A 25,647-nucleotide genomic window follows, 5' to 3' on the forward strand; every position below is an offset into this window, starting at 1 on the left:
TATATATATATATATATATATGCAAACTTCTTGGTTCCATCCCTAGTGTACTCATGTATCCTAATATTATATTTTCTCTGATTGAATTGACATACTTCTCCAGTGTTTTTACTGTGACTCCCTTTTTAGTTTATTTCAAATTCTACACTAATAATCCATGCATAACCGACAAAACCAGAAGCTTCAATATTCAATTATTTTTAACTTAGAATACTACAGCATCCATCATTGCCAAGGAATGGTGCTAAAATTTTAGATGGCATCCACCTATTTTTCAAAGATTATCAACAAAATGTTGATCTAGTGGTATAAAGGCACTGCTAGATCTCCAAGATGACCAAAAGGTCAATGGTTTGATTCCTGATAGCGACATTTGTTAGAAGGGATACCCACAAACCCTGAAATGGATTAGCTCATTACCTAAAAAGGATGAGGGAATACCTTCGTTGTTCTGAAAAAAGTTTCAGACAAAGAACAGCCTCCATTATTGCAGAAGAGAGGGTTGAGTATAGCAAAAATGATAAATGATTGGTATTGATATGCTCCTTATCCATTAATTAGAGGTTAAATTAAAACACAAAGGCATTAAAACTTAGTTATTTAAATTAGCTCATTTCAAGGAAACCCTAAATGAGCCCTAATGGTTGTTCATTATTTCATGTTTTATAACATTAACCTCTAACTCATTAATTATGTAGCTTACGAAACCTTAAAAAAGCACGTTTTTATCCATGCCCAAGAAATTGAGACAAAAGCTTGGATAAATAAGCTATGATTTGATTAGCTTAATAATTTTATTTAAACTAGAGTTATGGGGCCATCCAAAAGGAAGGCACCTCCAAAAATATGTGTATGCCGATAAAGGTGACAAGCACACAATATTCTTTAGTAAAAGGCAAAAGAATAGTTCGCTTTGTATTTATCACACAGCTCCATGATTGACATACAGTTAAGCACTTCATTTTTATACTAACAGCATATCTTTATTGATACTGTTGTACATGATGTGGGCTTTGGATACCATGGAGACTTCCCATGTGAAAACATGGTTCTACATGATCAAAACCTTTGCTTCTTTGCATCAACTATATATTGAGTAGTATCCATCTTTTCCTCCTTTGTAGAAACTTTCCAAGGCTCTAAGTACAATGAAATTGGTTAAATTAGGCTGTTATAGCGAACAAACTTTAGTAGCCTTGTTTCAAAGTAACTTGGGTATAATACTCGTGGCTACAAATGTGCACTGCAGAATAGTGATGAAGTAACTACTTTACTTTATCTGTGATTCCAAAGTAACAATAAAGTTCCAGGAATACATGTTAAGCTTTCTTATAACCGGGTATGACCCTATAGTTGACAAAATCGAGATCTTATGTAAGATCGGAAGGAATAGATGAAAACGTAAATCGTGTGATCATAATACGGATTGTAAGATCTACCATTGATTTATATATATATATACACAAAATAGGGCTCTCAAAAAATCGTAAGATCTACCGATCCTACGGGTTAAACTTACTATGGTATGACCTGCTTGCTTCACAAAAGAATAAAAAAAGCCACTCAAGGAACACAGGTAATTAACCTTCTTGTATATATATCTCTACTATTGATAATATATCTTAATACACTTGATAAAGTGAACAAAAATTCTGTTTAAGCCCAATCATGCATAGTAAAATCACATTTAGTGATGATTGTTTGGCTATGCATGATTAACAAAATTAAATCCAAATTCTAAAACAGATAAAGCAATAAATTCTGAGTTCCAATAAAAGACGTACGTTTGTAACTTGATTTCTGGATAAGATTGATATTCATAATTCAAAGAAGAATAAATGAAACATTGAATGAATTCTAAACGCACATCTGAGACATTAAATTCTAAACGCACATCTTTGGCTTTGTATTGTATCTTTTGTCTATTTTCTTTTGAATTGTATTCTTCTTTAATAATAGCCTGATAAACTTAAGAATGAGGTTTTGTAAGCTTCAGTTATAGTATTTTTTTGAGAGGGGATACACTAACTAGTTTAAAACTCATTTCATATCTTAGTTAACAATTATAAAAAATCTAATAGTTTAGATCTAGTCATTAATTCAAATTATTAGATTTCCGTATTATAGGTAGTTAAGTTGTGAAGTAAGTTTTTATTCTTGGAATAAGAATATCCTTCCATTTTTATGACATTTATGTTAAAATATCATGCATATGTTGAGATGAAGAATTCAAAATCCTTTTCCACTGGATTCAAAAAAATCATCAACATGAATTTAAATTATGACAGTCCATGAAGAGGCAGTTCAAAATATTTAGACTGTCTAGTAGGGGCCTTCATTAAGAAGGCCACTTTTCAAAAATAAGCGTATGCCACAATAAGTAATAAGCACACGGTATTCTTTAGTAAAAGGCGAAAGAATAGTTCGCTTTGTGCTTACCACATGACTCCGTAGTTTAACAAGGTTATAATCCAAGCTTTATAAAATGTAGTGGCAGCTGGCACATTCTCTTGTTTTATGATGTGGGACTAGGTTATCTCCCACACTATATGCTTACAATGAAGTTATTCAACAAAGAGCATGTATATTTTACTGAAATAATTGTTTCAGAATTTTTATTTTGAATTAAGAAGACTAGCATATTAGTCTATATATATTTCTCTATACTAGTGTGAACATATTAATTTATGTTATAGTTCTGAAGTTCCACTAAAGAAGGTTATTATATAAAGCTCACAAGTAAAAAGGCTTAACTTTTTATTTTTTTTTATTTTTACTGCTAACATTCATTGACAAAATCGTCAAGAAAGAGTTACTTGCAGAAAGATTTTATGACAACATGTGTGCCATTCCACATGCAGATACATAACTTTTATGTCTTGAACATCGTCAGTGTCTGTTTTTTTTTCCTATTATTTTCATGATATGATGAAAAAACTTGCTATACCATGTTCAAGACCACAAATTTGCCTATTGAATACTTCTAATTGACAAATAAGTGACGAAAACTTCAAGTGCACAATACAAGGTTTTACACCAAGGAATTACCAATCCTGTAATGTGATGCAACTCATAACACAACTACTGTATATCAAGAAAAACAACCTTGAAACTTGTTGTAGGAACCTTCTAAAAAAGAGCTCCTTTCAAAAATAGGCATATGCCACTTCAAGCAACAAACACACGGTATTCTTTAGTAAAAGGCAAAAGAATAGTTCACTTTGTGTTTGGTGCATGGCTCCATATCTTTCAAATCAAACCTGCTTAGCCTCATATATTGCAGCTATAGTCAGAGCTTCCCTTTATCATACAGTGTGGAACTGCTGCATTGCAACAGAATTGAAGCCCCTTTAGTAGGCACTTTGTCAGAAACTTTTGCAAAACATGTATGTATACTTGAAAACCAATCACAATGTTCGGGTAGTTCATCAAACCCAATTACCAGGCAATGTAAAACCTTTAAACAAAAAATGTATAGAAAATTACACTAACTACCTTTAAATACAAAACTGCCCTATTATTCAGGTGCATGTCCTTAGAGACATATTCATTTGGGGCGTGAGATAACAGTATTAATTAGGAAAATGGTTCAGAAAATTGGATATCACACAGAACTCAAGTAAAGAGGATGGACATATATGCCCCAAATTATTGGTTGTTCCGATGTTCCATGTTTTGGTGCTCTTAATTGCCCCTTCATTTTATTTTCTGTTTTGTGACTATAGAATCTCCCTTTACTTATATCCCTCTATAGTAAAACATATGTGTTGCTGCCAAGACTTAAGCTCATGAGAAGAGCCTCATCTAAAAGACTAATCTATTAGTTTGGGAGAGCCTAATGGCTAACGTAATTCTCAATGAAAGAACCAATTGTTAGGACTTAAACCCATGAGGAGAGTTCAACCCAAAAAACTAGTCTATTAGGTGAGAGAGCCTCATGACTTAATACCACATTGAGTTTACTATTCTACTCAATATGTGACTCCTAAAAGTTCCACTAGTAGAACATGGAAATAGAATCTCTGCTCATAAGGTGGAGTAGATAAATCAAACCAACAAAAGCACAAGAAAAAAAGTGCTGAAATTACTCAGGAAAATGTTTTCCTTTCTGAAGTTGTTATTAAATTCCAAATTCACATGATAAAGGACCCAACAAAGATATTACTCAAGTTCACATAAATTTTACTTAGTATGATACTGAAGTACTGAACACTTGAAACCTGATCTAAATTTTTATCCAGGTAAAGATTATATACAGTTGCTTATGCAAGTATTGTATTAAGAAGTCGCCAAATAAAATTAGTTCTCTGTCACCACATGCATATACATAGCATCATGCTATTTGGCCTTTAATTGAAGAGAAATCATCATGCTATTTGAATCATGATTATTAAATAGAATAAGCAGTACTCATTTCAAGTAGTAGTAAAACCATGTTCATAAGTTGAGACTTGTATTTGACTTCAAAATTGAATGGCACAATATTGTCAGGAAAATCTTTCTGCAATCTTCTATTTCACAGTGTAAATCTTTCTTGACTATTTTGTCAATGAGTGTGAGAATTAAAAAAATTAAAAAGAAAAAATTAAGACTTTTTACTCAAAGAAACATAAATTAATAAGTTCACACGAGTACAGAGAAATAAAGACTAGTATGTTATTTCAGTAAGACATACATGCTCTTTGTTGAATAACTTCATCCTACACATATAGTATGGAGATGAAACACTACTAACTAAGTCCCACATCATAAATAAGAGAATGTGCCAGCTGCTACTGCATTATATAAAGCTCGAATTATAGCCTTAAAGGATCACGGAGCCATGTGGTAAGCACAAAGCAAACTATTCTTTCGCCTTTTACTAAAGAATACCGTGTGCTTGCCACTTATAGTGGCCTACGCCAATTTTTGGAAGGGGCCTGAAGGCCCTTGCTAACCAGTTTCAATATATTTTGAACTATCACTGAATTCATGTCTTCTTCTAATTCTTTTTATTTAAATTCTGTCTTTTTGTTTTTAGTACTATTCAAGTGTCTAATTGATGTGTATGGGTCAAACAAATATGATTATCTTACTTCTATATATATATTTTAACCTCAAATCTTAATGTTTATTAGGACACACGTTTATTACATAAGTAACTTATGTCTATGTGCATAGTGTTGAACAAAAATCCTCTCCATTAATGAAAATGCAAATACATAACTTTACATGTGTTTTCAATGGTAAAAGCGTTATTTCATTATATATAAAAGGATAAAAATGTCTTACCATATTTTTATTTCCTTTGTTTTTTATAGTACTTGCCTCTCCATTAATAGAGAGGATCGGTTCAGCATCACTTAATTAAGACTATGCCACTTCTCTTTAGACAAGAACTCAAGTTGTATGATCATGGCTATGTAGTTAATATAACTCAAGTCGTACTAGTAGTATTTCATGGTTTTCATCCAAATGTAAAAATTACAACATGGCACAAGTTTGAGAGGAACATTATTCCACAAGGATTAAAAACAACACAATTATTCCTCTCATTATGCATAGAGCTAAATAGCAATTATTCCACATTAGATGATGCTAATGTTCAGTTAGTGATATGCATATATAGAGGTAAATGTGGGTTTTCCAAGAGACTGGTTTTATGATATCTTTCTGCCTGAGTTGTTAGCGATGAGGAAGAGCTTTCTTTTTTTCCTGGTTGCATTGTTTCAGAAAGAATGTGCCTTAAGGAACAGAATGTGTGATGTGAAAGTAGCTATTACTTGTAGTCCCATACAGGTTAAGCTACTAAGCAGCAGGAGGAAGTTCTGGTATAAAGAACAAGACTAGATGTAATATAACTCATACCTTTCTCGGCCTTTTGGCTAAGATCAAGTGTAGTATCTGTTCTTATCAGTTTAATATCTGATATGTGGGTCATTGACCCACACGATATTAAATTACTTTTTTAGAGGGGAGATTTCACTACAATAGCTTGCTATTGGATTTCTCATGTGTCGCCCATGTTTTGCACTATTGCATTGGCTGGCCCACCCTACAATTTTAGTTCAAACATTGTTTACATTTGTAATTGTGGTGATAATAATCAATTCAGTCTAATTGACTTAGATTACATTTCTAATAAAACTTATTATTATGATTCAATTAGACATATGCAGTTCAAATACTATATGGTTTTGATTGATGTTGTATCTTCCAATAATCGAGATGAAAAGGGTTTTGAATATCTCAATAGAGAAAAACTTGTATGAAGATATATAGTCGTATAGAACACGCCATATGCATGATGAAAGATCAGCAAGTTCTTGTGCCAGCAATAGCTAGTAGGAAGTTATAACATCAACTGTCAAAAAAATATATACTGAAAAGCTTTTCTATTCAAACTCAGAATTTATTGCTACACCTGTTTTAGAATTTGGATCTAATTTTGTTAATCATGCATAGCCAAACAATCATCACTAAATGTGATTTTACTATACATGATTGGGATTAAACATAATTGTTGTTCACTTGAATATATATTATCAATAGTGGACATACAGAATTATATATATACACGAAGGTCAATTACTTATGTTCCATGAGTTGAGTGGTATTTTTACTATTTTGTGAAGCAAGCATGTCATACTCAGTTACAAGAAACCTTAACATGTCTTCCTCTTCTGCAACTTCATTGTTACCTTTGGAGTCATACATGTAGTAAAGTGGTTAGTTCATTACTATACGGGTAATTGTCTTATAAATTATATCACTGCATGTATTATTAGCTGCAATTGGTCAGAAAAATAATTAATTATTAATTTTTTAACTTAAAAATATGTTTTCAACCAATCATAAGCTTATGGTACATGTAATAGCACAATTTGTGGGACAACAGATATTATCTCTTACTATATTGGGTGCACATTTGTAGCCACAAGTACTATACTCAAGTTACTTTGAAACTAAGGCTGCTAAAGTTTGTCTACTATAACAGCCTAATTTAACCAATTTCATTGTACTTAGAACCTTCTAGAGTTTGCTACAAAGTAGGAAAAGATGGATATTACTCAATATATAGTTGATGCAAACAAGCAAAGGTTTTGGTCATGTAGAACCATGTTTTCACATGCCAAGTCTCAATACTATCCAAAGCCCACATCATGTATAACAGTGTGAATAAACATACGCTCTCACTATAAAAATGAAGTGCTTAACAATATTTCAATCATGGAGCCGTGTGATAAGCACAAAGGGAACTATTCTTTCGCCTTTTACTAAAGAATACCGTGTGCTTGACACTGTTAGCGGCATACACATATTTTTGGAGGTGCCTTCCTTTTGGATGGCCCCACAACTCTAGTATAAATAAATTAAGAAAACTAATCAAATTGTATATATAGTACTTATCCATAGCTCTGCTGTTTTGTATAATCAAATTATCATTGTTCTTTAAAGCATAGAAACATAATATGTCTGTTTACAAATTATATATGTGGCAGTTTTATAATTCATTCTTGAGTTGAAGGTTTCTGTTTAGAACATCCTCCAATTTTTCTTGAAAAACTTTCTCCAGTTCCTTGCATAAACTCTATTTATGTTTGCACCCCATGTTCAACTTCCCCTATTTGCATGGATCTTGTCATTCTTGTGAAGAAAGCAGGTGCAACAGATGCTATTTTGGAGAATGAAGAGACACTGTGATTTTATTTATTTACTAGATCTTTTTCTTCTGAAAGTTGGAGCTTTGAACAACCATTGCTCAATATTTCAGTAGAAACTATAGCTGAATATTATATTTCTGAAAGATCTTGGTGTTATGTCTGATGATATAGCATTTTTGAGTCAGCTCATTAGATATGATAACACTACTTCAGGTAGTTCAAAATATTGATTGATCTATAATATTGTAGATATAATCCTTTTTGGCACAACTAGCTGAAAAAATGATGATTAATTACAAGTGTTTTGTAAAATTAGCTTATCAAGTAGTTGATAAGTGTAAATTGTTAAGGTTCCATCTCAAAACCAATTGGCCATGAGAGGAGTAGTCCAACAGGTATTTAAACCATTCCCGAGATAATGAGATAGGCGATGTGGGACTTACTTCCCAACATAAATAACTTAAAAGCTCCTAGTTTATTAGTCATAGGCTACTCGTATGGACTTATCAAATAAGGACTAATAAGCTAGAGGGTTTTACAAAAATCTTCCCTTAATTACCATACAAGCCTATTAGTTTGTTCGTTTTTTTATGTAAACTCTCCTAGGGCAGCCTTTGATCCCAAAGGAAAAGGAAGTCATGATGGTCCTACAACTAGGGCCAAGACAGAAATTCTTAAGGTCTCAAAGGACGCAATTGACCCAGGAGAGGGTACGTGAGAAGGACATTTATGTCCTTAGGTTATGTTCCAACTTAGGTTTATTTTATTTGCATTGATTCAAATAAATGAGATTGCATTATCATATAGTCTTAGGTTTATTTTCACTCAATTATTTAGCATTTAATTCATGTAATATGGGTTGGGATTTATTTGTAACATGGTCCATATTTTGTGACCAAGTAGTTCACTTAGGTTCAAGAGTAAGCTTGTCACGTGGCTAGAGCAATGAAAATAAAGTATGATCATTTTCTTACATGGAAGAGGGCGTGAAGGAACTCTATCTCTAACGCAACAAGGAGATAAGACATGGAAAAAACAAATTATTTGAAGATAATTATAAAGATTATATCTTTCAAATCTTATCCAATTTAATGCTACAAACAAGAAATCAAGTGAAGATAGAATTATGTTTTAGTCGAAAGTGTCATTTATTCTTTAATTTTTCCATATTTATACATGATTAATAATATATATATATATATATATATATATATCATTTTATGTATTTACTACATATTCATAATAATAAATAATACTAAGAAGTCTTTATCTAAAATGAGTATGCATCATATTTAATTGGTTTAAGGTCAAGTCGAGTTTAAAGGCTGACTGGTCGCTATTTAGGATTGGGTTAACTTTGAGTTTAGAACCAAATTCAAATTCAAAAAAAGTGACACAAACAATATTTAGGACCGGGGATAAGGACAAGTCTTAACCCGTCCCAACCCGGCCCATGCTCACCCTTAATCCGTATAAGTGTTGTAATTTAGGGCAAATTGGATATTTGTATTCGCACGTGTGACCGCAGCACCATTTAGTCGCGTTGGCATTCGCACGCTTCTCTTCATTTCTTCATCTCTTCGTGCCTCTTCTCTCTTCTCTCTCTCTCAGGTGACACCCAATTCCCAATTTTCAATTTTTATTTTCCGCAACACTCTCTCTGATTTTACTTCTCCTTACTATTTTCTTTCCGCTACTGTATTTCATCGATTTCAAAAAAAATTCCATGTCAAATAACTGAGATCATTCGTTTTTTTAAGGTTTTGATTTGTTTTACCTTTGCTTCATGTTAATCATTTTGAATTTGAATTCACAGTTCCAAACAATTTCAGATTTTGAATCGTGTTGTTTTATAACAATATTGCTAACACTTATTTGTTATGTAGATGTAATAATAATTGAAAAGAAAGAAAAAAAGAAAGAAAGCCAATTATGCACTATTTACTATTTTACCCTCTTAATCTGATTTGTGCTATTGAGTAGTTTTGTTTTCTATGTGAGATTATATTGTTTTATCTCTTTTGCTAACTCTGACTTTTTTTGTAATAAAATATAGTTTCTTTCAACATATCAATCTGCATTTACCATTTTGATATTATGTCATGGTAAAGTTGATTCTTCATAAATCATAGATGTATTTTGTGCATGTCAACGCATCTTTGATTGTTAATTACTATTATGGATGTGTGAGATCACTCCACTACTAGTTAATTGAAGATTTTAGGTCATTTGTTTGAGTGAGGTTTCAGATTTCATAGATTTATCATGGATAAGTGTTGTAATTCATTTTTTATTGGTTTAAATGTGTTTGTGATCCTATAAATATGTCAATTTTTTGTTTTTATCTCTATTTAAATTTTATTTGCTTTTAGTCCCTAAAAATACAGAAATTAGTGCGCTTTTAGTCCATGATTAGGGACTTAAATCAAATAGTCCATGATGAGAGACTTAAATAAAATAAGTTTTTCTAAAATCTGGGACTAAGTGAATAAAATTTTCGATTCCTTGGAGCGACACTTGTTGGGAGGGACAGTCACATATCACGAAGGGGATTAGTTACTTACCCGTAAAGAGGTGATGGGATACCCTTGGTTATACCCACACAAAAAAGGGTTAAAACCAAAAAAGGCGTCATATTTGCGGGGACTAAAAACATGTTTAAGCTTTCTTTTTATTTTTGTCATTATGATGTAGCAGTACACATTAGGATATAGTTTGTGTTTCATGTCAACTGTCGAAGAGAAGACAGTTATTAGTTTTCAAAGTAGGGACATGATAAGAAACCAGATTAACTATTATCATAAAAAAGGCACTTATGGATGCTTTTTGTTGATGATCTAGTGAATTAGTGTTTGCACCTGGAACTTATCATTTGTGGACATTTAGGGGTACAATTATGATGTTGTAAGAGATGAAGTACAGCAACTCAAGTAACATAAAGTGAGAAGAGAAGTAGGATAAATTGAAGTGGAATGATAACAAAATGGTTCTAGGGTTCAGAAACCTCTCAATTATGGCTTAAAGATGCTGAATGTGAAGCCCTATATACTAGGGTGATTTACCAAACATAGTTTATCTTTCGAGGCCCAAGTGATTGAGTGTAAATCTCATTATCTGATGGAAACGACAGAAAAGATATAGGCGTAAATGTTAGAATTAAGATTGGGAAAAGATTTATTCTGCTGTTCCAGCTTCCTACTAAACAAGGATCTATTGCAATATGAACATGCGGAATTTAAAGAGAAATAAAGAGCAACTAAAAGCTGATTGATATTTGATCATTCATGTAGTGGTTCTGATATTAATTGTTCAATATTAAGCTTTTTAATTAGTCATCTTTATTCTGGTGTTTAGCTTTCTGAATCCAAATAGAGGTTCCTCTTGGTGGAGTACAGCTTAGAATCATACTTTTTCAGACAAATTTGAGAAAATACAACCAGAGTGAGGTTCTCTTATATCATTGTTTGCGACATATCTAAGCTTAAACTGTAAATCAGTGGAACTATGTGCTGTGTGATTTTTTTAATAACAAATAGGGGTTCAAAATATTTGATTTCTTACTTATGCGTATTTAGCCGTGTGGTGTTGTGTTATGCTTAATGATTAGTTTTTATAGGAGAAAAACAGTTTGGTGAATCTTTCTGAATTGGGGTAATCATTCTTTTTAACATCTTCATAGGAGTTTGTGAACTTTTCATTAAGATGGAGCTGAGTAGCATCAAAGATGCATTTGATCGTGTAGCTAAGAAGCAAAAGGTATATTCTTCCAAGTCTCAAGATGTTGTTGACCAGTTGGGGCGTGAAATTGAGCAGGCATTGGCAACAATCCAGTCATCACATAACCCCTCAACTCCTGTTGACCATAAATCTGTTCTTACAGATCTCAAGGTTAAGCTTGGTGCTATTGGAGCACTTCAACAGTTAGAAGGATCACAAAAGGAATTGAACACAAGTCTTACCAAGTACCAAAAGCTCCTTGAAAAATTGTTAAACACTGACATATCAAAGGCATACAGAAATGTTGACTTTGATACTCACCTTGTGAATCAGATCATTGCAAACTACTTCTACCATGAAGGTTTATTTGATCTTGGAGATAGCATCATAAGTGAGGCTGGAGAGCCTGACGCAACTGCATTAAAATCTCAGTTCTTGGAAATGCATCATATTATTGAAGCTATGAAGGTTAGAAACCTTCAGCCTGCTCTGAAATGGGTCTCTGACAATAGAGAGCAACTTGTCCAGATTGGTTCTAATCTCGAGCTCAAGATTCACAAACTGCAGTTCGTAGAGATCGTTCAAAATGGAACCCGGGCTGATGCCTTAAAATATGCCCGAACTTATCTTGCTCCTTTTGCTTCTCTCAACAAGGATGAGTTTCAAAAGCTTATGGGTTGCCTCTTATATGCAGGCAGGCTTGAAAGCTCTCCTTATTCTGAGTTGATGTCCCCAATTCATTGGGAGATTACAACTGAAGAGCTGGTGCGACAGTTCTGCACTCTCTTGGGGCAGTCCTACCAGAGCGCACTTAGTGTAGCATTTGCAGCTGGAGTTCAGGGGCTACCTACACTCTTAAAGCTGGCGAACGTAATGGCGGCAAAGAAGCCAGAGTGGTTGGCGATGAAGCAGTTGCCTGTGTCTCTTGAACTGGGTAAGGAATTTCAGTTCCATTCAGTTTTTGTATGCCCTGTGAGTAGGGATCAAGGTAGTGAAGAGAATCCTCCAATGCTGTTGCCATGTTTACATGTCCTGTGCAAGCAATCAATTATTAAGTTATCAAAAAACAGCACGCGTACGTTCAAGTGTCCATATTGTCCAGCCGAAGCTACTGTTGCTCACTGCAGACAGCTTCATTTCTGATGATGTTCATGAATTCCTTTTGCATGTATTTATTTCATGGGTGTAGTACAGTATTTGCAGCTTTCTGGTTTGTATATACATGTTCTTCATGAATTCTCTCTTTTACATTTTATAAGACCATTTTATTTCAAAGCTCTGATTTCATCTACTCATCATCCCCCATTACATGAACTTAGATTGACACATTTTACACCTATACAGTTATGAGTGCTTCCATGATCTCAGCTAAGACATGATGGTGTAAAGTTGTGTACAATCATATGACACTGGCTTAGTGTTATTCTGCATGGAATTCAAAAGTAGCAATAGTTTTGTGCCCTGTAATGTGAAAGAGGTAATCTGAAATTGTGTTAGCAATGGTTTTTGTTAGCAAATGTTGTGTACTCTTTTGTATTTAATCATGATCATGAGATGGGTCAATTTTGCAATTATAATGGGTGTTTGAAAAGGCAAAATAAACTATGAATAGTCACTTTCTAGTTTTATTCAATTATGTTAGAAAAGATTATGAAAACAAGGATCTTTTTTGGTTTAATTCAAAATAGTTCACGTGGATAAATTAGCCATTTTGTAACCAAAAAAGATTAGCCATTTACTCCAGTGCAACCCCATTATTTTGAGCCAAATGCCAATTTTGTCATGAAGTTTGTAAGAATTAAAAAATGACAATTTGGCCTTTGAATTTGCATTTCATTAATCAATTTGGTTCATTGGAAACTGTTTTTTTTATAAATTCACCAAACTATATGTAAAGTTAAGTATTAAATTTGATATTTCTGTAATTTGAAAGACGAAAATGTAAATTTCAGAATTAAATTGAGATCGATAGTGTCAATATCACAGACCAAACCAGTATCGATGATATCTACCTTATGGCCTAAATTGATAAAATAGTAAAATACAAAATTGACTGATACTCTAATAATAATATAAACATGATTAACTAAATTGAAGTTTTACTTTTTCTTGTAACATGGTAAAGCAATAGATTAAAAGAAAGCATAACTAAAGTATTTGACATTAAATCCACTTCGTTATTCAATTTCTGCTAATTTTGCAAAACAAAAAAACAACAGAAACAATGAAATAGAACTATGAACTGAAAAGTCCCAATTTTTTTGTGCATCAAAAACCAATAATCCCATCAAGTCCTGGAACTGGCACAGAAGAAGGAACCCATTTAGGAGGAGGGTTAAGTTTCCCCTGTCTCAAATATTCTTCAACCATCTCTTTTGTTGATTTCACAGATAATGGTTGAAAATGTTGACCCCATTCTTGTATAAACCCATTCACACATACCCATTTCTCTTCTTCATCAAAGTTCTTCCATTTATGTCTCCCTTCATCTTCTTTTACCCCTAAATAGTTGCATAGCTCTTTGAAGAGAAGTTCTCTGCTTTTTCTCATTGCATCCTCTGCTTGAACCAAATGGGTGTTCATTCTTGTAACCCTTGCTGATAAGTCTGATGAAAGTGCAGAATCGCTTATGCTGTTTTTGTTAGTGCATGAGATTCGGGTGAAGGGTTTGTGGTTGAACAAGTGTGTGGTTGAAGAGATTGAAGAGAAGTTTGTGGAAATAAGGTGAAACTTCAGAGCCATTGCTTCAGTTCAGTTGAGGGTTCTGATTAGATTTTTTTGTTAAGTTTCGGAACAAGACAAAAGGAAGAGATGTATATATATGTAAATATGTGAATTTACAAATTAGTACCTATATTATAATGAAATCTACCTATACATATGATAGATATTTAAATAAATGAAAAAGAAAAATATGAGATACATCTTGAGTATATATCTAGAAGTATTATACGTATATTAGTATTGGATATGGGTATGGGCATTAATACTTTTATATTTTTGTACTGATATTAATGTTTGAGTGTAAAATTATATATAGTTCAATATGTACCAAATGTATCCTCTAGTCAATAAGGGGAATAATCCTTTAGTAACGTTGAGATAATCAAGATAAATCTTGTTCCTTCCAATAAATTATTTTTCATACACAGCATAATTATTAGATTTTTCGTATTTTTCATACACATCATAAATTCAAGTTATGCTTCCAATAATGCTTGAAATACTATTTTATTTGGAATATTTGTCAAGGTATGTCTTCCTGAAAAATTAGATGTGTGGAGAGTGGTAACACAGTGGAAGCTTAGTTACTTAGAAGGCTTTGATCGAGTGATATAGGGTTCTTCTGAATCCCAAAACGATCATAAAAGGTAAATTGTACATATTAATAGGGGCATTTATATAATCCTAAAAGAATTGATTCCTTATATAGAAAGGATGGATGAGACGATGTCATTGGTATTACAAAAAAAATACATGATAGTTTGGGCAATTCTATATAAATCAAAAACCATTGCTAAGATCTAGAAGGATAACCCATCTAATTATTTATAACATTTACATTAACATATGATTCATCCAGAGGGATGATTTTCTCTGTGTTGATAGAATTTCCCCTTAGTTAAGGCAATTATTCATATTCATATTTATCAGCAATTATAAACTCATTTAAAATATTATCACTCTGTAAATCACTTAACAATAGTAGGGTATCCCCATTAAATACTAAATCCTTTTCAATGCATAACAATAGTACAAAACTAGGTAGTTTTTTAGAGCAATGCTATACATTATGTCTTGCAGTATATTATTTTTGAAGTTCCCATAATAAGAATTAAGAAGCCCCCTTTCTGCACCTTCATCCATTATTTTCTTCTACATTTCAAAATATCTACTATTGTTAAATAATCACCACCATTTTTGTCACCATAAATTACTTTCTAAGAAACTTTTTTTCTAGCCAAATATTACCCCTTTTGAGATATGAGGGTGATTTTCAAGTAACATACTGTGAAAGCTGCCATTGTTAACCATAATCAGCAAGAGCATTGAAGCTTCAGTTCCCCTTCAGAACATCATAGTATGACACAGGCCTCTTCTTTGACTCACCACACAGTTTCTGAATAAATCAGATAGAACATTTACACAAAAAATAAACATAAGAACACATTATAATTCATGACATAGAGGCCTTGGCAACATTATGAAATGGTAATATTAATATGCATACCTCCACTGCAGATGCGATACGCAGAATTGTCGCTTCCGCCCATGGTCGACCTATTACTTGCAAACCGATTGGAAGTCCTTCTTTGTCATAACCAACCTATGAATGGAACATGTTGGTTAAAGAGAGTACTAGTCTCATTTCATTTAACTTAAAGTACACTTCTGACCAAACTAATAAATGCAGTATTCTTCGGTCATTCATTTCACTCTCACTCACTGGGATAGAAATGGCTGGGAGTCCAAGAAGATTTGCAGCAATGATGAACCGCATAAGGTAACCTGAGAATAAATGAAAGGTGAATGAATGCAGTGAGTGTTTAAAATCATTTATTTAAGACCTGTATGAATCATTAGTTTCCAAGGTAAATGAGTCAAGATACCATAATCAGCTTAAAACACATCCAATCTGAATTTCCATGGTATGTTGTGCTAAGGATTGAATGATATAACACATGTTCGGTATAAGTAATTGCCATCAACATTACGAAACTTGAAATTATGTCAGGCATGATAAAAATATTCTGGATTCAGAATCTTATGGATATACTGTCGGGACTCGGACAAACTATTAATTGGATCTTATGTTGACCAAAAAGTCCGAAGACAATGAACCCATCTTACATTAACAGACAAGTTTACTTGTCTCATGATGACTAAACGTTGATAAGTTCGGATAATTATAACACAAATTAATTCCATTTTTCCACATCACTCTCAGTTTCAATAACCTTATAGGTTAACAGTTGTCTGTTTTTATTATCAGTGGAACAGTATCATATCATATGCAATGTTAATCATAATGTTGCACTGCAAATTATTTAGGAAGAAAAATATCCAGAAGCAACAACGTAAAGCCAATCACCTGTAGTCGGCATATCTGTCTCACCACTTTCAAGAGCACTAGGAGGTATTTTGGGTGCTGTCATGCTGTTACAGATAACAGCAGTTCAGTTGCAGTTTTTCAATATCAATCACTCCAGAAGCAACAACAAAATCCTTACTTCCAAAATAAGACATGATTTGATTTTGTAAACATTTTTCCATATCAACGCCACTTGCTTTCAGTTACACCCTCTCCAAAATTATCCGGAAATACAACTAACAAAAAGTGCTGCTTTAAGAACTGACCAAATTCAAATCATATGATCTGATAAGATCAAGTTTTTATTTTGATCTTTTTTCTTTCTTGGCTCAAAGGAGCATGAGGAAAATATATTTGTGATGCACTAATGGTAACAGTTAATTTTAATAATACCAATAAACTACTGAAAACATATATACAAATTGTTATTTAGAGGGTAAAAACCAATGTCTAATCCTATCAAATTATCTTAAACAAAAGTATATCCACATGTAGATCAAATTAACTAAATTTTGTCACAATACAAAGGTCTATACACTACGCTGCACTCTACAACAATTGTTCACTATAGGTACATACCCGGTTGTTGGAGTCACAATGATATCCACCTTCTTAAAAATCTCCATGTGGTGATACATGATCCTCCGTCTGAAACATACAGATAAAACTTAGAAGCTACATACACAAATATTTAATGTCTTGTATGGTTTACATTGGACGATCTGTAGCAGTAATTACATATAAAATATGTACGATCTGATTTTTTAAGGTCATTAGTAAAAGATGTTTAAATAAGAGAGATGTAAGGTTGGTATATATGTCATAAGTTCTTGTCTTACCTAAGACATTGGGCTGCAACATAATCTGCTGCTGTAAATGAACGAAAAAGGGCTAAACTTGTACGAGTATCATATGTCAATTTTCCTCCTTTCCTATGAAAAAAAGGAAGTATATTAAACATCATGAATCTCTCATAAATTGCCAGACAATGATAGCCACCAACATTAAATTCTTTCAATCACAGATGAGAAGGATTCCTCTTTATAAATCATGTATATTTTCTTGTTGCAGTCAGACTAAAATGAAACTCCAATGTTGAGTTTTGATATACTAAAACATACCCATCTTCAATATCAGGATTCAGTGCAGATAAGCATTCTGAGCCAATGGAAACCACATGGGCAGTTCTCATCTCGTGAAGTTCCGGTATAACAATCTCTTTAATCTTCAAATATAACAGAAATATATGCTGCTTAGCATTGTTTGAATCTATCATGCAAAAGTAGAAATGAAGTGGATGATAGTATGGTGAACTTACTTCACAACCATGGGCCTTTGACAACAGATTAAGAGCATCCTCACATTTATCAGAGACTTCAGTTGAAAGCACATCATTAAACCACTTCACAAGAATAATATATTATTCAGAAAAACTGTTGTATAGCTTGTATTAAACTGCCATAAAATCTTATGTTTGAAGGATAGGGTGATTACCGGGGTATACTTTCCTATTTTTAATGATCCCAAAGCATTTGAGTCATCATAGAATGACAGAGTTGGCAAGCATGGTGGTGACTACAAGAAACAGAGAAATGTAAACATCATACTTAATTAAGAACTGTAGTGTTTTGTAATGAGCTGCAGAGAATAGAATATAGAATAAGAAGAGTTGGCTGAGTATTTTTGTATTTGTCAATATACCCATAGCTTTGCAGTATATGCCTAAAAAGTCACTGATTTGTGCATTAACTTCCAAAAGAATATGATAGGAGAGCAAAGGAAAAGACATGTTACGGAAGTAGCATTAGTTCCACGTGAAATTTCTCAAGCATTTCTCGGCAGGTGCTATGTCTACAGCATGCTATTTCATTAAGGGAATCTTGAAGGTTATTTCTTATTTGATGTTGGGGTTCTCAAATACTGGTAGGAAGTGCAAGGGTGCTCACTGCTCAATGATCCTAAAAATTAAATAGAGACGCCTCTATAAAAGTGTTGCTACCTTAAGATGCTTTATAATAGATAATTTTTCGCAAATGATAATATTAATAAAAGGCAACAACAAAAGTATAGAACATGAGTAGGCATTAAAGAACTTCGGAAGAAAGATTTAAAAATGTAAAATCACAGAACTCTGACAAAATGAACATTCTAAGAAAGCTCAAGAGTTCAATCTCTCATAAGCTCAATCATTACAGTACATCAATGGCAATGGCAGCCTTTTCCCCCAGGGTGGGGCAGCTCAATCATTACAACCATAGGTGAAAATTTTATGATTATTTCCTACTTCCCAATTTTATTTTGATGATATGGTAATCATACAACATAGCTAATTTGAGCTAACTGTAGGAGTGCCTGCTAAGTGTGCCTCATGGTCCAGTGGTTGAAACTTTGTGCCACTCTACGAGTAGTTCCAAGTTTGACCCTGAACCAGTATGTTCTAGCATATTTTAGTGGGTGAGTTTGGCACAACAGTAAGGTTGTTACTTAGTGACCATGAGGTCACGGGTTCAAATTCTGAAAATAGCCTCTCCGCTTTCAGGGGTAAGGCTGCGCAAAGCTACCTCCCCAAACTTCACTAAGTGGGAGCCTCGTGTACCGGGTCGCCCTTTGTAAGAGTATCTGCTTTTCTTCTATGCACGCTTAGTTCCTGGTATGTACTTATTAACATTTTTATTTCTATCTCAATGCTTTCCCCACTTATTCATTACTAAGAATATCAACTGAAGAGATTACCGGTTTCAAACTGATTCTTGTTGCTGGTGATGAACCCAATATCGCTGAATACCTGAATTATTAGTAAAAGAAAGATCTGTTATATCTTCAAGAAGAAAGCCATAGTGGCCCGGGTTTTAGTACATGAGTTCAAAGATTGAATTGCTGGACTAAAAATATTAAAGCTGCAGAAATGTAAAGGTACTCATTAAATCAAGAGTATGTTCAATTTTGGGGCATAAAAAGAGCACTTGAGTTTGGGAAGCTCTCATGAGCCAAGAATTGATTAAAATTATCCCTGTAGTGAGCCGAAGTCAGTAATCTTATTATAGAAGAACCTCTAATGCACAATCTGTATCAGAAACAAAGCTTTAAGGATGTGATTATTTACTTTCGACATTAACATGAACTAAAGCTGACAACTAACTTAGTTTTCATTACTGTATTAATTTGAGTGTTAACTTATTCTAGTTGTGACTGTCTGTCAGATTATTATTATTACCATATTATCAGATCAACCCTTCACTTTTACTGAAAATCCTAGATAAAACTTCTACATACATAAGAATCATACTGCAGATTAAGAATTTTCAGAAAGAAAAAATTGAGCATCATCTAAGGATGGAAGATATAGTTTGGACAACACACTTTCCTAGACTACACTTGTAGCATGTAAAAGTAAAATAACAGAAATAGGAGAAATTCCGGAACTAACAAATCAACAATCAAAGTTAGTTAAAATAAGAACTAGAACAAAAACTTGATGAGCCAAATTCAAAAGGAAAGTTCCAGTAACCAGTTAACAGAATAATGAAGACAAGTTGGTTTATATTTGATTAAGGTAGAGTAGAGAACAACAACAACGACAAACAAGTTTTAATCCTGTTAAGTAGGGATCGACTATAGAGCAGAGAGCATACATGTAAAATGAAAGTGTTGGTAAAAAAAGTAAGAGAGAAATATGGGTTGCATACACTAGCATGACATCCTCTACTGATGAAGCAATGGGTCCAATGATTTCTACAGTCCCAGAATCACATAATGACCTGCAAATATAAATCACATAAAAAGTCTGTTCTCAGATATAATAAATTTAGCTAGACAAACACTAAATGATTTTTTTTTCTGATACAACTAAATGTATTTTTGATATGTGAGTACAAAATTTAAAAATTATAACCATTTGAATATCAAAAACTCTGGCACATAACAAATAATGCCGTCACAATTCTTGGAGATTTTCATAAAAGTACTATTAAGCCATTTTACCCTGTGAAATTTGGTAAACTATAAACTTGCTTCTGAAATGGTAGATAACATGGTTTTATACAATTTTTTGTGCAAGTGTGCCAGGAAAATGCATCCTGTAAATTTAATACATGGTAGAAAGAATTTTGCTAACCGTCTAACTTGAATATACAGTCACAAAAAACTCAAACTACACTCCAGAAATGCTTAAATTAATGGTGAGTAATGTAGAACAAAAACAAAATTGAAAGAAACTTAAGAGATGTGCATGATCATAATGCCTGCCAATAAATGGCAGCACCTTCAGAAAAGAAAATACAGAGCCAAAAAAAATTATATAAGTTTCTTCACCAGAAAAAAAAGACCATGCTGGTTCCCTATAATAAGGATCATTGCCTCTACTAAGCTCAAATAAGTGGTATCCTCAGCCACTTTTTAGGTTTTAGTCTTTTGGAAGGGCAGTAGCTTGATTACTTGACTGCCAGTTCCAATGTCACCTCGTTCTATCTATCTTCCATCCGTTACCTTGTTCTTCTTGCCACTGGGGCTTCAACCTTTCCATCATTTCCTGCGATCGAGCTAGCTTAACATCCTTCTTAAATTAAAGCATGATGCTGCTATTCTGCTCGGCGCATTTCTTAGGGATTTTCCCTTGGTCAAGTAAAGGACCAGGTACTTGAGTACAGAGGTCTTACATAGCTCCGTGACCACAGACTGAATCATGAGCTAGGAGGAGTACGAGTGATTAGCGGGAATCTTCGATTGCTCGTTCGCTAAAGTCCTGCTATACGCAATTCAAGCTGCCTGTTGATTCAGTACGTTCCTATCCCCTTGGGGAGTTTGATCAAATAAAGTAACCTGTGTTCCTAATAATGCCATTTGATAAATATTAAACAACCTTGAAGATGCAAAACAGAAGCACCTCCTTCCGAAGGAACTTAAATTACTAAGTAGGGGCACTTGTGGTCAAGTGGTATTTGACCCATATATTCAAGGTCTAATACGACAAGCTTTCTTCAAATAGGCACTGAAGAAGTTTTTCAATATTTTGTCAACTAAGTTTTCTACCAAACTTCTCTGATTCTTGTCTTTAAATGTGATTGTTAAGCAATAATATTCACTGGTAAATTACATAGCCATGATCGAAAAATGGGCAATCCAGACCCCAAATGATATAGAATAGGATCAAAATTTGGTCTGTCATATAGTTAGAGAAATTACCCCTCCATGCTAGTTCGCCCATAATTTGTCTTCAATCCCACTACACCACAAAGGGAAGAAGGAATACGGACTGAACCTGCCTTTCACAAAAAAAAAACAAAATTAAAACCAGTACATAGAAAAATGAGGGGAAACTAATTTTGCGCATTATATTTGCACAACCTCCACCATCAGTTCCCAGTGCAGCAGAACATAGTCCAGAAGCAACTAGTGCAGCTGGACCTGAAGAAGATCCACCAGTATACCTATCAGGTGCATGAGGATTTCTTGCAGTTCTGCAACTCAAGAAAATTCAGTTGAATTATCGATGTCGGTAGATTTTAATGAAGAACATAAGAAAACCATTGTTCAAGGGTATACAAGGTTCAAAACAATTAACAATGGAAAAATTTCATTGAATTTTATGAACTGTTCAAAAATCACACAAGTGCCTGCCATTTAACATTTTGTACCTTTTAATAGTGGTTTCTAAGATTGTAATTAACTGGATGGAAAACAGCAGGAAGTGAATACATAAGGAATGAAAATCAGGACACATTTGTTAAGATCTTTACTTGATTACTTTGTCTCCTAATTTGAAAGAAGGATTAGTGAGTAAGTTTAAGTCCTGAATCTGAATATATATCAGGTAAATCAAGCAGTTAAACTTTCTTTTCCCCATGCCAAAAGTTCATTTTATTTATGCTGATAGACACATTAGTATTCATATCAATATTCTATAAATACGTTTACCCGTAATTAGGATTATTTCCTGTTGTACCCATGCCAAACTCATGCATATTTGCCTTCCCTATGAGTATGACACCACAGCTACGCAACCTTGAAACACTGGCCGCATCTTTCTTCACAGTACGTACCTCATGCATCCATGTACTTGCACCTGTCATGACCAGAAGATAATTGGGTTTTCCTAATAACTCACACCAACTACAACATAATCAAACCTTAATACCACTAGGTACGGGCATCCATCAACAACTTTGCTCGACGTGCAAGTGTTGCAACCATGAATGGTAAAGCAAGACCGACATTGTGGTAAAGTGTCATAATAACTCACACCAACTAAGATATTAAATTTGCTTACCATTAGATGGATGGGGATAGCAGTCTATGTCATCCTTGATGGCCATGAAAATTCCATCCAATATTGATAATGGATTTCCTGCATAGTTGAAGTCCAGTAGTGTAATTTGGGTAAACGTCAGTGTATATTCCCACCATATATCAACATTGTTATGCAGGAAAGATGTACATTTACACTGTAACATCCATCTATGCATTTGAATCATACAGAGTTACCTTCTTCAAACCTCTGAGTAGATGCTGCAGCCTGCTTCCGAACTTCTACAGCATCAAAGGATATCAGTAGTGGTGATGGAGGTGTATTTCTGAGATTCTCCTCTATAACTGATATGATGCGTTCAGCAACCTACATTTGAAGTGAAATTGTGTCATTTTACAATATGGTTAGGAATAAAAAGAATTCTACACTCAGAATCCCTGTCGACTGAATGGTACTTACAATTGATGGGGTTACATTTCTAGATCGATAAGCATAAGCGTAGTCGCGTATTTTCCAGTAGTGAAAAGGGGAAGACGAGTTTTCCCATAACTCAGCAGGATCATAATGTGGAAGACAGTTCAAGGCAGACTCAACCCGATCTTCAGGTCTCCCATCTTCATCAAGAACAATAACAGCAGGTTCCGGTTCTGAATTTTATATTACAGACATCAGGGTGGCTAATATAATAAAAACCACATGTCTGAGCAAAAGAATTGACACAACTAGTAGTTTAGAGTATCTCTTACATAGAGAGAGTTTATTTGTTATTTCAAGAAAGGATAATAGTGAATCTTAGTGATAATTTAACCTATAAGCAGTGATTCAAATTGCGGACGGCACCACATGATGGGCAGCAATATTGCAGTTGCGGTAACCGTCACAACCGCATCACACCGCAATTGCAATGTGATACCGAATCACAATGATGCGGCCACAACGCAACCGCATCAGACCATATTTGGGCCACATCATACTACAACGCAACCACGCCGTGTTGCATCAGACCGATCGATTTCAAAATATTGTTTACTCATAAAATAATTCACATCGCAACGGCCATAATCCGCATCGTAATGACCGCAATGACCACAATCACAGCAACTGCGATTGCAATCGTGACTGCAACGGTAATTTAAAACACTATAAGTAATGTGATCACTTGATATGCCTAGTGTACTATATATAGGTAAATCAAACTTCAAATCAGCTAGTTTATTAGTCATAAGAATTTTGATATTTCATGTTTTGTTCCGAATTAACCCTAAATAATAACTAGCAGCAGCAATCAAAGTTAAAATAAACATAAACTGGAATGCAATTGAGAAATAAGGAGGTAACTAAAACCTTGAGGAGGATATTCAGGTTTGAACATAGGTTCCTCAGGTATGACAGTGTTGCGCAATATCTGTTGAAAACAAACGAACAAAGAGCATCGAATTCAGACCATAACTGTGATCAAGCAACAAAAAACACAGAGAGATGAACTAACGTGTGATGGTCCAAATGATAAGGACCTGGTTCAATTAAACATATCATTGTTTAAGAGTCCATTTACGAGTCGAATTTTACAGGGAAAGAATGGAAATAAAAAACTTATAAGTCATCTCACAGATATATTTCGTGAATTTCTGTTCCTTCCATTACTCTCCAACAACTAACTCGTAAACAAAGTTTGACCATAACTTAAAATATTAGTATCTCATGTATGAATAATAAGAGAATTAGAAGAATGAGAAAGGACCTGATCAAATTGATTGTCCTTCTTCAAGATAGAAATAATGAAAGGACCAACAAGTGGAGCTTCAACTATCCTAACAAATAGTCTAAACAGAAAACCAGTCACATGTGGAGCTGCACCAAAACAATCAAAAAGTTAGTTAGTTAGTTTTTTTGTTTGTTACCCTTTTTCGGCTTTCGTGGCTGTCCCTACCAACAATTGTTCCTCCCACTAATCGAACTCTCAACTTTCGGAAAATAAAAAAAATTATAAGAGAAATGATTAAAATGAAAAGACCTTGAATAATTTGAGGTTGATATTTGATTGAGGAGAGATCAACATCCTTGGCAGGAACCATGACACGCTTGTTACCCATTGGGAAATGAGTTAGAAAAATAGAGAGAATAGTGTTAAGAGTTATAATATGTTGATATTGTGAATTGAGAAATTGGTAAGTAGAGAAATGTTGAAGATTGATTCATTCAACAATACAATGGTACTATTAGGCCCACTATCATTATTTCTATTAAGTTTCAACTCCTATTATATCAAATCAATCATATCATATCAATTTTATTAAATGCACCTCCATTGCTTCTTCTTCATGGTTCTTCACTTTCTCATCTAACTCACTCTCTTTCCTTGCCTAACTAGTACTACAATACTACCTCTATTTAATGACTATAATATTTATATACTATGTATAAAAAAATTATACTAATGTAAAGATTTATATAGAGTTTATATGTTAATTGGTTAATTATTATTTACTTGTATTATTTTTTTTGAAGAGTCATTGATAATTAAAAATGAATAATAAACAATTAATTAACAGTCAATAAAAATTTTACATTATTGATGTATACAAGTTATTAATTTACTCAAATAACTTAAAAAATAATGATCACAGTATAAAACTAATATATTAAAAATATATAATAAACATCACTTAAATCAAAATAGTTATCATAATTGTTTTTGAATTGTGATATGTAATATGAGATATAGTATATTTTGTTAGAGCATCTCTAATGAGTTAATTCATTCTTACGAAAATAACAATATTTTTATATTGTTCGACATTCTTAAATTATAATTTTGTTTTTAAATAGGAATGATGAGAGAGAACGAAAAATATAGATATTTAGTTAAGAATAAGGTAGGTTGTGGGATTCAAACAAGAATAAGAAATTAAGAATGATGCTTGTCATTATGGAAAAAATGTAGATGTTGT

At 33.4% G+C, this 25,647-nt stretch overlaps 3 protein-coding genes across 4 annotated transcripts; 1 reads left to right on the forward strand and 2 right to left on the reverse strand.

The window, feature by feature from the left end:
- Positions 9,154–12,635, forward strand: LOC109334550 (protein RMD5 homolog A-like). 2 transcript variants are annotated; one of them, XM_019570383.1, is made up of 2 exons: positions 9,154–9,254; positions 11,323–12,635. In XM_019570383.1, the coding sequence occupies exon 2, from the start codon at positions 11,346–11,348 to the stop codon at positions 12,501–12,503; it is 1,158 nt and encodes a 385-aa protein (XP_019425928.1). In that variant the 5' UTR covers positions 9,154–9,254; positions 11,323–11,345; the 3' UTR covers positions 12,504–12,635. The 2 variants fall into 2 exon arrangements, with proteins under 2 accessions (XP_019425928.1, XP_019425927.1); XM_019570382.1 differs by lacking the exon at positions 9,154–9,254 and adding an exon at positions 10,256–11,131.
- Positions 13,526–14,163, reverse strand: LOC109333722. The gene has a single exon (XM_019569278.1). It carries the CDS (start codon positions 14,100–14,102, stop codon positions 13,629–13,631), a length of 474 nt encoding a protein of 157 aa, XP_019424823.1. The 5' UTR covers positions 14,103–14,163; the 3' UTR covers positions 13,526–13,628.
- LOC109334687 (fatty acid amide hydrolase) lies at positions 15,087–24,847 on the reverse strand. The gene is made up of 20 exons (XM_019570579.1): positions 24,711–24,847; positions 24,438–24,547; positions 24,041–24,101; positions 23,156–23,343; positions 22,933–23,062; positions 22,718–22,795; positions 22,366–22,513; positions 21,796–21,908; positions 21,634–21,709; positions 20,139–20,210; positions 19,186–19,237; positions 17,947–18,027; positions 17,771–17,854; positions 17,574–17,677; positions 17,292–17,384; positions 17,032–17,100; positions 16,453–16,517; positions 15,808–15,869; positions 15,592–15,687; positions 15,087–15,480 (listed from the first exon to the last, which is right to left on the reverse strand). The coding sequence occupies exons 1-20, from the start codon at positions 24,787–24,789 to the stop codon at positions 15,418–15,420; spliced, it is 1,824 nt and encodes a 607-aa protein (XP_019426124.1). The 5' UTR covers positions 24,790–24,847; the 3' UTR covers positions 15,087–15,417.

This window comes from Lupinus angustifolius, chromosome LG19 (assembly GCF_001865875.1).
Source record: "Lupinus angustifolius cultivar Tanjil chromosome LG19, LupAngTanjil_v1.0, whole genome shotgun sequence".
NCBI classification, from domain to species: Eukaryota; Viridiplantae; Streptophyta; class Magnoliopsida; order Fabales; family Fabaceae; genus Lupinus; species Lupinus angustifolius.

Bases quoted from the DNA above. Each gene is read 5' to 3' on its own strand.
- LOC109334550 (XM_019570383.1), top strand. From the start codon at position 11,346: ATGGAGCTGAGTAGCATCAAAGATGCATTTGATCGTGTAGCTAAGAAG.
- LOC109334687 (XM_019570579.1), bottom strand. From the start codon at position 24,789: ATGGGTAACAAGCGTGTCATGGTTCCTGCCAAGGATGTTGATCTCTCC. The intron at 23,344-24,040 runs GTTTTAGTTACC...TATAAAATTCAG, and splicing joins ACCTGAATATCCTCCTCAAG to AACCGGAACCTGCTGTTATT. The intron at 17,855-17,946 runs GTAATCACCCTA...ATTCTTGTGAAG, and splicing joins AAATAGGAAAGTATACCCCG to TGGTTTAATGATGTGCTTTC.
- LOC109333722 (XM_019569278.1), bottom strand. From the start codon at position 14,102: ATGGCTCTGAAGTTTCACCTTATTTCCACAAACTTCTCTTCAATCTCT.